Genomic DNA, 19,299 nt, shown 5'->3' on the forward strand with positions numbered 1-19,299 from the left:
AATTTGAAAACATATATACAAGAACCAGCTTCTGGAATGCCAGGGCCCCAGTAACTAGTTCAAGTCACTGGTGGGGACTAGGGTTGCCACCTTGCTGTTGTTTTACTGGCCTGGCAGGTAAAAATTGTTGTTAATCTCAATGTTATTGATAGGGAAAAAAGATAAATATATAGGAAAAGGTGTCAACCCTAGTTGGGACCCACAGCAAAAGTAATAGTTGATAAGCTTCTGAGAGACAAGTATATCAGCTGAATGGAATGCTGAGGAAGCAGTAAACTGTAAGTACAAATAACTGAGGTAACAAATCCCTTCACACTTCTGTCACCACATAGAATAACCTCAACCACTTTTTTCCCTTTGTCTCTTGTTTTTCAGCTAAAGGGGGCGGGACTCTTTGCAGTTCCCAGCCCTCTGCACTCACGATTGGTCGGCACTTTCTTTTTTTCTTTTTTCTGGCTTACGATTGGCTCAATGAAACAGTTGCCGGGGGGCGCGTCTTCTCAGAACTAAGTCCCAATCGATGAAGAGCAGCAAAGAAAATGGGCGGGACTAAGGGTACCTCACGCCTCTGGGAAGGGTTCGAAAGTCGGACTGGGCGTGGCGAACCGCTCAAGGTATAAATGAGCGCTCTGAGGGCGGGGTTGTGGGGGCGTGGTCTAAGAGTCATGTTGTCGGAGAGCGGACATGTCGGTCCTCCCCTCATCTTTCTGTCAGTCTTGGGTCTACCCGCAGGCCGGCTGCGCTCCCCTTCTTTCTGAGCCGCAGCCGGAGAGGGGCCCTGGAACCTGTGGGGGTTTATAGAACCATCTGAGGCAAAATGAACCGGCGCAACAGCAGCGACTTTCTCATCTGTGGGAACTGCCAGAGAGTGCTGAGAAAGGTGAGTGGTCTCTCTGCTGTCTGAATTATGTCATATATGTGCCCTCTGGACTGGAACCTCCCGTTTATCACTCACTTGTTGCACTACAACTCCCAGCAGCCTTAGCAGGAAGTTGAAGAGCAGCTGCAGAGTTTCAGGCTGGTGTGCAGCCGCCTATAAGTTCCCCTTTCATTAGTTCCACTTAGTAGAAAGAAAAAGGGGCCCCTGGCAATGCAGGAAGCCCCCCCAGCTTTTTAGGGGCCAATGATAACAGCCCTAATTATTACAGCCCTGCAGTTGTTTTGCTGCCTGCAATTTCCAACAACATACAACTGATAACTCTTACACAATTTCATTTGCACTTTGACTTCAACTGGGGGGCCCTGCAGATGTTATTGGGGGGGTCACAGGCTTTGCTCCTGGCGACATCGATATCGGTAGACGTAATGCTCGCTGCAGACTGCAACGTGACCGACATGTCCTGATATATGTGATTGGTGTGTTCTCCGCAAAAACCTTTTTTAAAGTTTTTTTCTTTTCTTCAGCCATTTAAGGGGTTTCTGCTTGAGACCCTTAAAATGTCCCTTTAAGAATGAATAAATGTGTTGGTTAATCTCTGACAGCTAGCAAGTGTGCCAGAGACTAAAGCTGGCCATAGATGTTTATAGATTTTTTAAAAGATCCGATCGTTATCGTGAGACCGCGATTATCTCGGAACGATCGTACGAATTGTCCATCAGCTAAAAAGACCAATTTGCCAGGAAAACAAAGGGGAGCTGCCTGCTTGACCCTGCAGACATAGATAGACAAAGATTTTTTAACCTGGCCGATCAATTTCCTGACAGATGTCGTGGGAAAAATCGTAAGATGTACGATCGTTCGAATCCCACTAACCGCACGATAATTTCGAAGGATTGGTCGGACTTCCCTAAAATCGGTCGTTCGGCAAGAGAAATCTTTGCGGGACCTTTAGTCTTTTATCCACGTTAAGCTTTCTGATCTCAGTCGCTCTGTCAATAAATCCTGTTGAGGTTAATGGCTCGCAGGGTGTTCTGATTGTGCCACCATCAGGCGGAAAATGGCGGCGGTCAAAAATGCCCCTCTTTGCTTTTATTCTGAGAATCTTTCTGTAGTCTATCCCTCAGATAGGATCCCTGACCACTGTGGTCTGCATGCTTGGCTATAAAGATAGGTAGAATGTCAGCTGTAAAGCAGGGCAGGACTGCTGCAATGTTTAAATTTAATGGCACTGTCCCTTTAAACAGTCTCCGTGTGAGCTTACGCGTTGCACTGATCGTGTAGTCCATGCTTGGCCAACCTGTGGCCCCTGAGCTGTTACAGGTGGAGACACATATAGGCTTGCCATGTTTTCTAGAGAAGAAATGCCATCTTTCTGTTTTTGTGGCCCCTTGCATCTGATATCCCCTGGACAGTGCTGTTAACAGGTATGGGACCTGTTATCCAGAATGCTTGGGACCTGAGGTTTTCCGGATAAGGGATCTTTCCATTATTTACATTTTTGTACCTTAAGCCTACAAGAGAATCATTTAAACATGAAATAAACCCAATAGGCTGGTTGTGCTTCCAATAAGGATTAATTATATCTTAGTTGGGATCAAGTGCAAGCGACTGTTTTATTATTACAGAGGAAAAGGAAATCGTTTTTAAACATTTGGATTATTTGAATATAATGGAGTCTATGGTAGACGGCCATCCCGTAATTCTGCCTTCTGGATAATGGGTGTCCAGAGCTGGTGCACCATCAACCAAACAAAATGCCTGGATGCTGGTTATATCCAAATAGCCAAACAACAAAAAGAAACCACACTCGTAGGGCTTTAGTGAAAAAAAAAAACATTCTTGGCTTTATTGCAACGTCTCCTAGACTATGAGTGCGGTTTCTTTTTGTAGTTTGTGTGTATATATATATATATCCAACGAATAAGATCCTCACTCTCAGGTCTTAAAAAATTAATATTTTTAAGACCTGTGCGGATCTTATTCGTTGGAGTACATAATCTTATTAGTTTGATATACAATATTGTACACTTTCATGCGTCTCGCATAATGAAAGAAAATGCAGTTCTAAGCAACTTTCCAGCGGCTTTAAAGTTTGTTGGTAAATGTAATTGCTATTGAAACCAGGATTTGTTGATCTTCTCTCCACTGCTGGTCCTTACTCCTGAAACAATGTAGCAGAAGCCAGCCGATTAACAGGCCTGGGGAAGAACTAAAGGTGGCCATACATGTAACAATTGCGATCTTTCTTGGAAAAGATCTTTCCAAGAAAGATCGTTCGTTTCAGTAAACATGTATAGAGCTGAATCATCAGATATACAGACAGAAACAATAGAATTCTACCTGTATCTGACGAGTCAACACAATGGCACCTGATCAAAAGTTTCCGTCCAGCCTGATCGACGAGCCGACCAATATCCAAGTCTTCTGCCAATATCGGTCGGCTGTTTTCCCACCATACACGCACCGAATATCGCATGAAAATTTGTTTCGTACGATTATTATCTGTGCGTCTATGGCCACCTCAAGGGTCATTTACGAATAGGGTGCAATTGTCGACACAAACTGGCATGTTCTTCACCCACAGTGCAACAATTTTCCTGGACTTCCAGCAGAACTGGGGCTGCGCTCAGTGTGCCAAAACAAACATAATTGTGCATGTGCCTATTCACAAATGCAAGTTGAGGCTAATGTTTTCAGAGTCATTAGCGCATGATTTGGTGCATGTCTGGTGCACCTATTGTTGCATCCCTCTGTGGGGAAACCTGGAATTGTCCCCATGCTCAGAACGGCAGAAACTCCAAGGTTCCCCAGCATCTGTAGCTGCACTTCTGCTGATTCGGCAAAAGGGCAGAATGAATGCAACTATACAATGCAACTGTGTATGAAGAGCAAGCCACATATTCGGACATCGCACCTGGCAAAAATAATTGCAACGTTTGCATCTACAGTAGAACCCCCATTTTAAGTTTGTCAGGGGACCAGAAAAAAAAAAACTGTGTAAAATCCAGGAAAATGCAATATCTGGAAAAGGCATTATATATATATATATATATATATATATATATATATATATATATATATATATATATATATATATATATATATATATATATATATATATATATATATATATATATATATATTGTGAAATAAGGGAAAACTTTAAAATCAGATGATGAAAAATTGAGGTTTCACTGTATTTTAGCGTGACCAGGCTATGTCGTTAGATTGCCCTTCTTGACTTTTGCAACATTGTTTCAATAGCAGAGAATACGCACACAATGATTTCAACCTCAGTTACATTTACAAAATAACTTTAGATAGTTAGTGTGATGGAAAAACTACCACCAGAGGCATATGTAGATGTGAAAGGGGAAACTGAGGATGGTGGGAGTTGTAGTTCTGCATCTGGTTTGAAATTCCTTAATGAAATACATTGTAAGTGGATCATGTATATGGATAATGTTTAGATGCCGTGTTGGGGTGGGGGGGTTCAGTTCATTATAGTGGCACCTGCGTCTGGTTCTGGCTCATTTCCAAAAGGTGAAAAAAGTGCCTTGTTTTGTCCCACAATGGACCTTGTTCCCTGTTTTTGCAGCGATCACCTCTGGAGTGGGGCTCAAGTGGAATTGGAAGTGGTGAAACTAACTAACATGCCATTCCACAGGCGCATCTTATGCCCCGCAAACATTCCCTGCAGTTACTCTCCCAAACAAAGTGTATGGTGTGTGTGTGTGCCAGCGCCTGACCCTTTAATAAATGGGCCCTGCTGTATCTTGAAGCTTTGCACAAAGGGTTGAATTCATTCTTATAGACCCTGCTTATTCACCGCTTGCCTTATTATTTGGGGCTCAGTGGCCCTTCCTAAACGCCTCTGTTATGTGATTGGTACAAGAACATCCAATGGGAGAGGCTGACTATGTGCAAGTTGTTTATCTCACATAATGAGCAGCAGTGTAATGTATTACTGGCATGTCGGCATTCAGCTCCACCCGTGACAATCTGTTCTACATGTATTTGTGCTGTGGCTCGCATGCCTGACTCTCACTTGCCATGCTAAGGGCTGCTGTTATTACATGCAGATTTTAGAGTGTAAGATTTTGTGAGCATAACCCTCTTATCTTACCCTTTTTCTTTTACCGGCCCTTGGTTGTTCATTTATTGTTCCTTAAAGGGTATCTGTTGGGCAAAAATATTTTACCCAAGCAAAGGTCCGGCTGGGGGTAACAGCCTGTGGATAATGAGCGAATGCTGCAACTTGTTCATTATGCACATGCGTGCGAGCTGCACAACATGGCCGCTCATACTGGGAGCTCCCTCTTGGTGCAAATGTCTTAGCGCTGGAGGGGCCATTTTTTTTCAAACTACTTTTACCCCCAGCCGGAGTGCGGGCTCTATTAGCCTGCACCTTTGGTTGGGTAAAATAAAGGTACCCTTTAAATGATGATGGTGATAATTAATATGTATCTGGTTGCCAAGCAGTACTTCTAATAGAATACCTCTCTTCCACCTGTTTTTTTTGCTATAGGCACATTTATACTTTAACTGGAAATCAAATATTATTACAAGTTTTTTTCTTCCCTTCACTTTTCTTTAAAAGACAAAAAAGTTTATATCGCTGGGGGATGCCAATTTGTTTGGGATCCCCAGTGATCATCACTGCCTTGTGCCTGTCCACCCTTTTTATAAAAACATTAACTGGCACAGGAACACTGTGCCGCCATCTCTCTTCATTCTCCAGTTTTCTCTCAAATTCGAAATGTGAAGTATCCAAACTCGATTCCAGTTTTAATTCACATTTCGAGATTTATCATACTCTGGCCATTTAAGAAATCGAATTTGACTATTTGCCACCTAAAACCTGCCGAATTACTGTATAAGTCAATCGGAGAGGTCTAAGGATCAATTTGGTGATGTTTGTAGCCTTCCTGCCGTTCGAGTTTTTTAAATTTGAATCGAGTTTTTAAAATTCGAATCGAATCTGATTCGAGTTTTCAGGTCATTTAAATTTGTTTGAGTCTCAAAAATTTGGTTTTATTAAAATTTTGACCAATCGAATTTAGAATTTATGGGAGTATAAAAAGACTCGCATGAATTCGACCCTTGATAAATGTGCCTCCCCATGTTTTACTGTTGTGTGATTAGTAATGGTAGAAGAGAATAGTATACTTACATTGGATATAGTAGTATTTGATTGAGCATTTAGTGGACATTGTTCTCACTTGAATAAAGAGACCCCCGTGCTCCCTCTCCTGAGTGTAAATACAAATATGCAGGGGAGGAATGTGCTTAGCAGAAAAGCAGCTTTGCCCTCATACTTTACTCTTAATCCAAAGGAAAATAAACAACACAGAGCTCAGTAAAGAGCTTTGGCTTCCCCTTTTTGCCGGGGCCACACAGTCAGCTAGGTCCCTAGCGTTGCCTTCTCTTTATGCACGTGGTTTGGCTGCTGGTGCCAATATGGGAGTTGTAGTTCTGCAACATCTGGGAGGTGGGTGGGGTTCAGGTTGCCAGTTGCTGTTCTAAATTGTAATAAAAACTTTTTTGTTGGCAATTTGTAATCACATCTGCAATATGGGGGTAAAATATTGGAAAACAACTAGGAAACTACAACTCCCACTAATGGGCAGCTATATGACATTGTCCATATGAACTACTGTGCCTCCGCTATGATAGAAGGCTGCTTGTTTGAAGCGTCTGTCACCTTAGTGCATACATGTCAAACCCCAGCTGCTGTGAAATACAACCCCCAGCAGCCTTGGTCTGTTTCTTTACCCAGGGAGTTGTAACTCAAAACAGCTGTAAGCTCCATGTCCCATCCTGTGAGCGCTCTGATTTCTAGGCTAGGCTGACCAATCTGCTTCCCCCTTTCTGATCAGAAGGCCAATCCGAACGAGCCAACTCAGTTGTGTCTCAGTGCCTCCTTTTCAGGTTGACGTCACAATACCAGTGTTGCCCATTGTGACATTATCTATAAGAAGTTTAGCCTCTACTGAGTCAGCGTTACCTGGATTGTTGGGATGCCCAAACAGTCGACTGATCCCCCTGTAATTTGTAGCTGCAAGAGACATGGCTGCAGCACAAACTCATCTTTTGTTTTTGACTTAAAGTTGTGTATAAGGGTCAAGTCGATGAAACTCGTTTCTCTGGAATTCTCAGTAATAAAGTTGTGCGGCACTAACGCCCCGAGTCCAGTAATAGGGTCAATGCTCTGAGAAGCATTAGTTACAGAGGAGCCGGTTCATAACCTGTAGTTAAACTGTTTCATTAAACACAGCCTAAAAATCACACCCTACGCACACGCTAATCTTCAGATAATCACATTCTGTCCCTAGGCTCTGCCTTTTAATACTCTGCCTTGTTTTGGAGATGAAAGGGTTACACTTTCCTGTACAATTGCAATAATATATATATTATTTTCAAATATATATATATATATATATATATATATATATATATATATATATATATATATATATATATATATATATATATATATATAAAGCAATAGAACTGCCTCTGGATAAACTTACCCATTTGGTATTAGTCATTGGGGGTAGAAAAGGACATTTTAGGAGTCTGTGAGCACAATTTCTCCAAGATGTTGGGCTACATTTCAATGCACCTTGATCGTGCACCCAACATGAGGTCTGTACATTTCATGAGGGATGAGTGGGCACAAAGTGAATGCCCAAAAATGATTGTACCTCACTCATGTACATATGTTTGATATGTTATATCTGCCATTGGCCTTAAAGTGGCCATACATACATGCTGCTAACTAATGATGTGCGCATTGACCCAAAACCCAGTGACCTGTGGGTTGGCCATCAGTTGGGAGGGTTCAGGTTGAAATATGGCCATCTATTGCAGGCTAGGGTTGGGTGTGGGTCAGAATGGGGACGTACACTCTTTTGCTCCAGAAGATTCCCTGTTTTAGAACCAGAGGCTCGTAGACGTGAGTGCAGGTTGGGCACGCGTCCTACAAATGCAATATTTTGTGGGTTAGGGTCCAGTGTGGGTTAAGGTTTGGCTGGTTAGGATCTGGTGTGGGTTGAGTTTTTCGTAACCTGCACATCACTACTGCCAGCTCTAGACCGAAAACTCTCCAGATGGAATTGGCAGTTTATAACGGTGCTAATTGATTCAGCTCTTGCCCCACTGGTCAATGATCAGAGCAGCCAATGTTAGCTCAGCTTTACGTGGCCAGAGTTAACTGATTCAAAATGAATCAGTTAATAGTGCTGCTCCAGCAGAATTCTGCACTGAAATCCATTTCTCAAAAGAGCAAACAGATTTTTTTATATTCAATTTTAAAATCTGACATGGGGCTAGACATTTTGTCAATTTCCCAGCTGCCCAAAGTCATGTGACTTGTGCTCTGATAAACTTCAATCACTCTTTACTGCTGTACTGCAAGTTGGAGTGATATCACCCCCTCCCTTTCCCCCCCAGCAGCCAAACAAGAGAACAATGTGAAGGTAACCAGATAACAGCTCCCTAACACAAGATAACAGCTGCCTGGTAGATCTAAGAACAGCACTCAATAGCAAAAACCCATGTCCCACTGAGACACATTCAGTTACATTGAGAAGGAAAAACAGCAGCCTGCCAGAAAGCATTTCTCTCCTAAAGTAAAGGCACAAGTCACATGACCAGGGACAGCTGGGAAATTGACAAAATGTCTAGCCCCATGTCAGATTTCAAAATTGAATATATAAAAATCTGTTTGCTCTTTTGAGAAATGGATTTCAGTGCAGAATTCTGCTGGATGAACATGAGCCACAGGTACCGCATTCGTGCACCATCTCTCTTGCGTAGAAAGAGAACTTGCCTAATTTATCTAAAAGGTTGACATGTGCAACCCTCCTGCTGTTGGTGAATTTTCAACTCCCAGACAAGTGTCCATGCATGGGTCTTACACCATTACCATTACCATTATCACTGAGCTGCGGCCCAAGAATTCTAGCTTTAGTATCAAAAATGCTTCTCCACCAGCAATAATCGAAATCGCTTCATTCTTGCGGCTCAAGGAAACTTCGGACGACTTCGGGAACCTTAGGTTTTACCACCGGTAATTTAGATTATTTAGATGGTGAAGAAGCATTTTCGGGACATTTCCCCGTCAGCCATGCCCTAAAGCTCTTTCAGTCCCACGGGAGAAAAGCACTGTATATCTGATTTGCTTTCCTTTATGTCAAGGTATATGAAATGGACCCTCTGCAGAGAACTTGTTGACTATATTTACTAAAGCTTCTCCCACAAGTGCTGGCAGCCAGATAAAGCTTCATGCTCTAATTTTACAGCTTGGTTTTTCTCTTTGAATTCCCTAAACATGCCCTGAGGGTACCTGACCCATTTTTGAATGATTCAAGTGAATTTCTAATGGTGAAGAGTGTACGGGCGTTGGAGCACAGAGATTACAGGAAGGCTAATGACACGTTTCATGTTGGTAATGCAAAAATCAGGGATGTAATGAATTTGGCCTGTGTGTGAGATTTCCAAATGGAAATATATCCTGCACTGGTTTCGGTAGAGTCCTGCACATATAGTATCAGCATTGCCATCTATACCCAGTCTCTTCCTACCAAGCACAGCTCTAGCTGCTTATCTGAATGCTTGGGCTGCAGGTTATGATGCAAGGGCACAAAATCACCAATGACATTTTCCAGCTCTGACGTTATTTCTCTTTAGGTGAGGAGAGAAACACACAACAAGGCCAGATTATTGCGTTACTGATAACCTCCGTTAACATTACTTTTCATGAGGCACTTGGGGGGTGGAAGTTTTGCAATAAAATTGTTCTGTAAGCACTGAAAAGTTCTGAGAATTTATTTATTTTTTGCTGTTGAATTCTACAGAACCAGTCAATACCTGGGAATATATTTCCAGGCTTCCATTGTATTTGATATATAAAGATGGGCATACATGAGCAGTAGTGATGTGTTGGCCGACCCAATACCTGCGGGTTCGGGCCAAACTCACACTCCTCTTCGCGTGTGGCGGGCATTTACGGGTTGAGCTCTTCTCCTGCTCCACCTGCCACCGTCATATGCCGGCTTTTAGTAGTCTTTTATAGATGCTGCGCTTGCTCACCCCGCCACTTTTGTGATGTCATCGGCAGGCAGGTCGGCGCGGCTCTATAAAAGCAACCCGGAAGTTGGATGCAGGCGGATGCGTTCTAAGGTAAGGGCAGGTTAGGGTCGGGTGCGGGTCGAGCAGATTTAAGATGCCTATTTGGGCTCTTCAGACCAATTCTGTATGTGTATGGCGCCATCTGATGGACCCGCTACACCTTTATCCGGCCAAAAATTGGCCAGATTGGGCAGGTTTGATTTTCATGTCAGGTCGAGGAATGCATCAACTCATTAATGCGGTCCTTGCTCCGATAGCTTCTGTTCCTGCCATTGGGCCAAATGATTGGATTAGCCTGATATTGCCCAGTTTAGTTGGGGATCTTTGGTGACCTTGCCAAACAATCTGATCTTATAGTGTATTGCCAGTTTAAGGATGTCATGGGTAGGAGGCTGATTAGTGGCTCAACAGGTATGAAATCTCCACTATGTGTCATTGGTTCTGTACTAATACAGAGGTAGCTAGAGTTAATCTAGAACCTGGAGCTTAGGTTAGCACCATCCATTCCTTGAAACATTGATGGCGGGGTGCTACAGAGAATGGGGGTGGCAGTGCTTCAGTTGTTTAGTTACTGGACTTGAATGAAGGCTTCCGTCCTGTATTTGACTTTTCTGGCATAGGGTATTGTTAGCCAGTTGTGCAGGTTTAATCTAACCCAGCATGTCACTGTTCCCATAGCAGCGCTGAAATGATGTGATTGGGATTATGAAGTTTACATGGCAGTGCATGCAAGGGAGCCACTGTGGCACCACTATTTGTGACAAGATGGAGCACTGGTGTTTTAGACTTTTTGCAAGTAGAAGAACGTTTTCAAATATAAATATGATAGCATAATACTTGTATGCATTTGTAACACTTGGTGCCTTTCCTTTGCCCTTTATTTGCCAAGAACACCCCAATATTTTTGGTTTAGGGATGAGATGGTTGTACTGCCTTGTCTTGGGACTCCCAGACTGAAAGCTAAGTCATTCAAAACAGGGGGGTGATGCGTCAAGGTCTAGAAATGCCAAAAATGCCAAATAGATATTCAACGTGAAATACTGTTTACTTCTTTGCTGTTTGTGTTGTTGTAAGGGGAATTTCTCATACTTATTGAACCATGTTTGTTATCAGCTCTGCTGCATTCAGCCATATTTTATCTGTTTTCTGAAAAGCCCCGCCCAGTCTGTTGTTTTCAGCTGAGCCTTACATAATACATATGCACGGTCCGAATATTTCAAAAGAATATTTTCTGGTGTTAAGATCTTTGGCCTTGAATTTTCCGATCTACAGCCAAGTGACTGCTATAACAATAATCTGATGTACGCTTAGGGTAGGGACACACTGGGCGATTTGGGGAGATTTAGTCGCCTGGCGACTAATCGCAGCGACTTTTCTTCCGGAATGCCTCCCCTCACTCTGCGCCTGGATAAAATGAAAAGTCGCCGCCGCTAATCACACACGGCGATTCGTTTTCCGAAGTCGCCCGAAGTTGCCACATGAGGAAACTTCGGGCGACTTCGGAAAACGAATCGCCGCGTGTGATTAGCGCAGGCGATTTTTCATTTTAGCCAGGCGCAGAGCGAGGGGAGGCATTCGGGGAAGATTGGTCGTGGAAAGTCGCGGCGATTAGTCGCCAGGCGACTAAATCTCCCCAAATCGCCCAGTGTGTCCCTACCCTTAATCTTGCCATGAGCTAAGGGGGGTCTGAGCAATATGCCATATTGCATAGAAGAAGGCATGAATACAAAAAAAAGTCTACAAACCTCTAATTTATAATAAGTTTCTGAAATTGAGACAGAAAACAGACCTGTGTGTCTGAGCCCTTCATAGAATTTCTTCTAACAAAGGGGGCATCCAGCCTCATTCAGACAGAGAAAACACAGGTTGGGCAACTGTTGTATAATAAACTTATATAAACGTATCACATTGCACAAAGTGCAGTTTTTGGTAGCAAATTGCCATTTTTTTACCCACAATGCAGCATTTCCTCTTTAAAATTCCATCTTAAATGCAGGGGCTGTTGCATCATCCTCACCTTGCACTGAATGCACCAACACGAAAAACAGTATTTGTTTTGTTAAATCACATGCAAGTTTCCTCCTTTGTGGTAAAATGGCATTGTCTCCAGTGTGTGGCTATAATAATGGCATCCATAGTGCATCCAATTCATTTGGGGCAAGTCAATGGGAAGGGCAAAGCTAATGTAAAGCTGGAATCAACTCATTGTCCAAGCGGGGGGATACTCCATGGTTCTCTAGTATCCATGTATGCACTTGAGCACTAGTCATCAGCAGAAGACTGTCTGGTGCATTGCTATTCCCTGAGCCAAACATTGCTAGGAGCATCTAGGGGTAGGCAAAAGAAGCATGTGCCTAGGATGCAATGGAAAGGAGTTGCCATGCATGTACCTTTTCTATCTGCTTGCCCTTTTGCTCCCCAACTGCCCGCACATAATTGGTACCTGCCCCCTGAAGTGTCACAGTCACATGTACCTAGGGTTGCCACCTTTTCTGGGAATATATTTTGCTATTTTTGCCCTATTAATAACTTTTGGCATCAAGCATCAAGCAGGGCCAGTAAAATACTGTCCAGGTGGCAACCCAACCCCATGCACTCACCCTGAACCGTGACCGCACATGGGGGGGGGGGGGGGCTAAGAGGTGGCCGACTGGTTTGCCAAGGTCCCCTGTTTGGAAAGACCTGGCACTGCACCCCCATTGCCCCATCAATTGCACATTGCATGTAAATAAGGCTCATGATCGATCAGGCTCATTATCGTATCAACCTGCCACTTGTGGTCATCCTTAAAGGGGAACTATCGCAAAAAATGGAAATGTAGTATAAGCTTTATCGTACTGAAATAAGAAACTTTGTAAATACAATCAATTAAAAATTATGTACTGTTTCTGAAATGATCAAGTTTATCTTCACTATCCCTCTCTCAGCATCTGTTTCTCTTCATTCTGTCTTCATTCAGGAGTTGGGTTCAGATAAATGATCCAATATATCTTATAGGGGGGGCTCCTTTTGCCTAGAAGATATATTAGAGCTTATTCTATTAAAATCGCCAGAAATCCTGTCGCTCTACATGCAGAATACATCTGCTAGGAAAGGAAACCCCCTATCAGATATATTGGATCTAACTGTCAATGAATATCTGACAGCCAACTGCTGCATGAAGACAGAATGAAGAGAAGCAGATGCTGAGAGAGGAATAGTGAAGAGAAACTTGATTATTTCAGAAACAATGCAGATTTTTTAATTAATTGTAATAGAAAGTTTCTTACTTCAGTATGAGGAAGCTTTTATAAAATTTTCATTTTCACAATAGTTCCCCTTTAAGAGAAAGATTGATTGGCAGTGATTCCCATTCCTAATTATGAGGGTTTCCTCCCCCTCCCACGGAGCACAAAATGCTGGAAATGGCCCCGTTTTCCGTTACCCTTAAATCTAGGTTGGAATTGTAACTGCTTGCTACGTGAAAACAAGGAGCAATGTATTGAGAGTGAGGGAAGTGCAGCAGGCAATGCTTGTTTGGTCGGATTCTGCAGCCACTGTGGGCCCTGCCTTCAAATGAATTAAAATTGCTGAGCCGTGTGAAACGAGAGTGCATTAAAATCACTGCTGCCCCTTGCTCCTGCGCCGTGCCTTGTGCAGGTGACAGTCAGTAGCAAGCAAGCTAAACCAAATACTCTCAAACTGTATCATTTTGCAGTTCCCTTTGTTAAGGCAGAAAAAAAAAAATTGTTTTTCTCTTGCCGGCTTGGCCAGCTGCCAGGAGAGGTTGTTTTTCAGGCCTCTATCCTCTACATTTGGCAGCTGGATCCCATGTAAATGGATCTTCTTGTTAAAGTGAAGGCTTGTGGATAGAAGGCTGTGCAGGCGGGGCTGGATTGGTTGCAAAACAAAATTGGACTTCAAAAAAAAAATTGCAAATAACGCAGAAAAAAAAAAAAAGGTGGGTGTGCAGTAATTTTTCTCTACCGTTTCTGATATCAGATTACACAGCGTGCATTCAACTAGCCCATTGGACTCTGGAGAAATGCACTGAAGCCAGAATAAGGAATGTACATTTGGTCAGCCGGGTTAACCCTTTGGTAGCTGGCAGGTTGCTGCTGATTCATTATTACAGTATTATAATTAATAACATATATATATATATATATACACACACATACAATTACAAGAGTCCTCAGCACTCAACCCATTATCAATATATTTAAGACAGGGACATTTTGTGCATACTGCTACTGAAAAATGCCTTGCCCTTTAAACAAAACAGGGATTGTTTGTCCATATATTGCAATATATTTAAGCTGAACAACTACGTCAAAGTCATCCCATATCTGGCCAGTCCTACGCTCAATTTTATCTGATTCATTAAGAATTCTATTGCTTCATTATACATTTTACAAAGGGACTAAGTTTTACCTGCAACTTACTTGCTGCTTTCAAAGTAAAACTCCCAAACTTGGCTGCCCTTTTATTAGACACCAGTGGGATCACCTGACTATAGTTGGGAATGGTGGGAGCTACAACATGGAGCTGGTCACTGCTCCTTTATAACTATAACAAACAAGGGAAAGTTGTGCTCACCACTAATTTTTAAAAACATTAAGCGGGGGTGGAACGAGGCTGTGACCACAAAATACATATAGACAAATACAAGAGTCCTCTGCACTCAACCCATTATCAATATATTTAAGACAGCGACAGCGACTGAAAAATGCCTTACCCTTTAAACAAAACAGGGATTGTTTGTCCATATATTGCAATATATTTAAGCTGGTCAACTACGTCAAAGTCATCCCATATCTGGCCAGTCCTACACTCAATTTTCAATTTTCAAAGGGTTGGAGCAAACGTTGAGTAATTATATCAAGCGTAGGTAGTTATCGCCCTGTTTATAAAGCATCAGACTAACATGTACTACTGAGTGCTTACCTAGCTTACTTTTATCATGGAAATACAAGTTTATTGAAAGGTAGAGAGAATTTTGATGTAGTAAAGGAAATGTAGTCAATTACAGCAATTGACTGTCATTAACTTTTTTTAAAGATCATTTTATTATTATTATTAACATGTATTTATATAGCGCCAACATATTGCGTAGCACTGTAAAGTAACTGTGATTATACAACTACATCACATGAATTACATACATAGAATATATGGAGTAACAAACATCACAATCAATACAGGTACAAAGAGGTGAGGAAGGCCCTATGCATAGGCATACAGTCTAAAGGGAAGGGAGTAATACACAAGGTGTGGGAGTGGGCAAGATCGAAGTAAGTGGGTGAGAAATGTGGTGTTGTATGTGGTGTTTGGTAGTTAAGCAGAGTGAGGGTAGGCTTCTCGAAAGAAGTGCGTTTTCAGAGATTTTTTGAAAGCAGAAAGGTTGGGAGAAAGTCGGACAGATCGTGGGAGAGCGTTCCAGAGGAGGGGTGCAGCCCTTCCAAAGTCTTGAATGCGAGCATGTGAGGAGGTAATGAGAGAAGAGTTGAGTAGCAGGTCAGTAGAGGAGCGAAGTAAGCGAGTGGGTGAGTATATAGAGATGAGTTCAGAGATGTAGGGTGGAGCAGAGTTGTGAAGTGCTTTGAAAGTCAGTGTCATTAATTTGAATTTGATTCTGAAAGGTAACGGAAGCCAGTGCAGGGATTGACAGAATGGCGAGGCAGAGGATGAGCGGTTGCTGAGGTTTATGAGCCTCGCAGCAGTGTTCATTATGGACTGGAGAGGTGACAGTCTCTGGAGGGGGAGGCCAATTAAAAGAGAGTTACAGTAGTCTAGACGCGATATGATGAGAGAGTGAATAAGAATTTTGGCAGCGTCTTGGGTGATAAATGATCGTATTTTGGATATGTTCCTTAGGTGGAAGTGACATGATTTAATAAGTGACTGGATATGAGGAGTGAATGACAGGGCAGAATCTAGGATAACCCCAAGGCACCGGGCCTGGGGAGAGGGGGTGATAGTGGAATTGTTAACTATGATGGATACTTCGGGGATGCTACTGGTGTTTCTTGGAGGAAAGAGAACCATTTCAGTTTTAGAGAGGTTTAATTTAAGGTAGCGTTGCGACATCCAGGTAGAGATAGCGGACAGGCAGGAGGAGACGCGAGTTAGGAGTTCTGGGTTGAGATCAGGAGATGAGAGATAGATTTGAGTATCGTCAGCATAGAGGTGGTAGTGGAAACCATACGAATTTATTAATTTGCCAAGGGAGGAAGTATAGAGGGAGAATAGTAATGGTCCCAGGACAGAGCCTTGAGGAACCCCAACAGAAAGAGGTAGGGGAGAAGATGATACTCCATTGTAGGAGACACTTAAAGATCATAAACAAGGACTTTTGTGCCCCAGGGTTGTTTGAAAATGCGACCTAGGGAATAATCGTTTGTCTTTTGTAATCCCTTGCACCGCACTTGAAAAGAGAAGTGCAGAAGTACCGACTCAGCAGGTTTTACAGCAATTACTTACTAGGCAGTGACAGCATTTGGGGATCTTCTGCAAATATGCAAGCGCTCATTCCCACAGTTTGCTCTGAGCCGACTCTGCTCAGGGGCACATACCATTAATTCCCGCCTCCCCCAGCAGCTTTAAACCAATGGCCGACACAGAGAGGAATAGGTAACTCTAAATATTATCACTGGACTGAGCTATTCATGGTGACCTTTAACCTGACTTTCCTGTGGCCGTTCACAATGCAAGTAATGCAAGTAAACAAATGGAGCTTTTGGTCGCTGTGCATATAGCCAATCAGGCAAGTGCTGTTGACTAAACTGTAAGCTACACTTAACCCACATTCTGCAGATGGGAAGTACACTATGTGGACAAAAGTATTCAGTTTAAAATGTCATGTCCTCAATTATAAATCATGGTAAACTTTGGTGGAGAAGTCAATGTGTCTTGGGTGGGTTCCGCAGTTTGGCTCTGAAGCAAGCCATAAGGCTGATCATCATATGATGATTCATACCATGATATTCTTGACAATCATGAGCTTCCTATTATGCGGCAACATTTTAGGGAAGGCTCTTTCCTATTTTAGCACAATAATGCCTCGATGCACAAAGTGCGAATGGGTTTGCTAGATGGCTTGATAGAAGAGCTCACTAATGCGCTTGGCTAAATGGAAGACCACGACACCAATGGTGTCTTCTAAACATCCAATTTAAACCAGAAGAGGCTTTTAGAGCACCCAGGTAGGGGGGTCATCTTCGTAATTACACTCTTGGTTTGGGAATGAGATGTTAGGGTGTCTATACATGGGCAGATTAAATCTGCCGATATCGGTCATTTAGACCAAATCTACAGTTTATCTGCCCTTGTAAGGGGAGTTCCAACGGGTTTCTTGAGGCCAAAAATCGCCCGATATTGATCGGCAGGTTTGAATTTTTTTGTTGGCGATCGAGGACCACATAGGCTAATTGATGGAGTCCTCATCCTTTCGACACCCATTTCCTTTGTTGTAATCCGATCATTTGACACTAAAGCCATGATTGGATTAACCTGGCATTGCCCTGCTTTTGGTTAGCCAATCGGGTTCAGATCCGCTCGTTTGGCAATCTTTCCAAACGAGCGGATCTTATCTCTAGCCCCCTTTAAATGAGCCAGACACTTTTGTCTATATAGTGTACTACGGCAGCTATAGAATAAATTGTCACATTCCGCAGAACAAGACTGTCCAACTGGAGGCCAAGGGTTGCCAACTTTTTAGGAAAAAAATACCCACCTTACTATATTCTTGCCTTTTTTCCTATTAATAACATTGGCATCAAGCATAATTTTTACCAGCCAGGTTGGTAAAATACCGGCCTGGTAAGATACCAACCCTAGCTGGAGGTGACCCTCCAAGAGATTTCTATGGCCCCAGAGTGCTCACTCCTAATATGGCCCCAGTTGGACACTGGAGATGACCCTCCAAGAGATTTCTATGGCCCCAGAGTGCTCATCTCTAATTTGGTACCAGAATGTGTTGTGAATACATGGGCCACTATATAGAAACTTAGGGGCATGTTTACTAACATTGGAGATAAATATCTGGAGAAATTTCTGGAGATGTTGCCCATGGCAACCAATCAGCAATCAGCCACAGCCAAGTTAGAAAACAAAAGCAAAGATCTGATTGGTTGCTATGGGCAACATCTCCAGAAATCTCTCCAGATATTTATCTCCAATGTTAGTAAACATGCCCCATAGTCTGAAAAGCTCATTCTTCTAAATGCCTTGTGAAATCCGAAAGCATGATCCTCCTGTGTGCTCCCAAGATCTTGTCTAACCTTGTGCCGGTCACATGTGTGGTTTGTAAACTGTTTGGTATAAATCAGTAAATTAAAATAAAAGTAGAAACAATACCAGATTAAGCATTTTAGTCTTTAAGTCCGACTTTGTGGACTCTTTGGCATTGTCCTCCGGCCCAGGACTCTTCATTAAGGGTAAACATTAGACAAGTCCCACAATAAGGGCTTTGTTAAGTGCACTAGATATACTCGTAAATGGGGGTTATTGTTGTTTGTATAAATGGTCACTTGCACGAGCTGTGTACACAGTCGCCTACCTTTTTTTTTAACATTCTTTTCCAAACACATGATCTGAAAGCTTGCAGTTTGTTAATTCTGTTTGCCTACATCTTCTCTGATGGGTGCGGACCTGGCCTTTCTCACAATTAAACACTCTCTAAATATTGTACTTGCTGTCTCCATCTCTGATCCCGTGCTAACCGAATAAATAATACTATTGGTGTAATTAACTCTACTGGAGTATACCTTGTCCAAGCGTATATCCCATAATCCCCATTATTTCTTCCCACAGCCTACCTAAAAGGATTAGCCAGTTGTTATAATCCTCTCACAATAAACCCGCTTTAGATATGGCCTAATGATCTGAACTGTTGAATTAACTGACTGAACATTGCTGAGAGCAGGAAAAGGGGAACAAACTTGCATGCCAGCACACTCAAACACACACACTCATACTCACACTATCAGCAGTAGGCAGACTATTACTCCCTAGGAGGCCATGGCTACCTAGACAAGACTAAAGCCTGCTAAACATGGTTAATTTGGTCCTTTTAGACCAAGTCAGCAAGCTATCCACTTGTTTATGGGTCCTTCCCAATGGCCTATATAGATATCAGTCCAAAAATTGGTTAGATATCTATTGGGCAGTTTTAAAAAATCCCATTGGACGTGGACCACATTGGCACATTGATGTGGTGTTTTCCCAACGGGCCTTCATAGACACCCATTATGATCTGGTTGATTTAAACCAGAATGTTGGCGGCCAAATCATGCAAAGATCCA

General features: G+C 42.6%; 1 protein-coding gene across 1 annotated transcript in view; it reads left to right on the forward strand.

Annotated features, from left to right (window-relative positions):
* Positions 1-715: 715 nt before the first annotated feature.
* sesn3.L (sestrin 3 L homeolog) overlaps positions 716-19,299 on the forward strand; it is a 75,417-nt gene continuing 56,833 nt past the window's right edge. Inside the window, 1 exon segment of the mRNA NM_001092009.1 lies at positions 716-880. Within this exon segment, the coding sequence (NP_001085478.1) occupies positions 818-880 (63 nt within the window). The 5' untranslated portion in view covers positions 716-817.

This window comes from Xenopus laevis, chromosome 2L, assembly GCF_017654675.1.
Source record: "Xenopus laevis strain J_2021 chromosome 2L, Xenopus_laevis_v10.1, whole genome shotgun sequence".
NCBI classification, from domain to species: Eukaryota; Metazoa; Chordata; class Amphibia; order Anura; family Pipidae; genus Xenopus; species Xenopus laevis.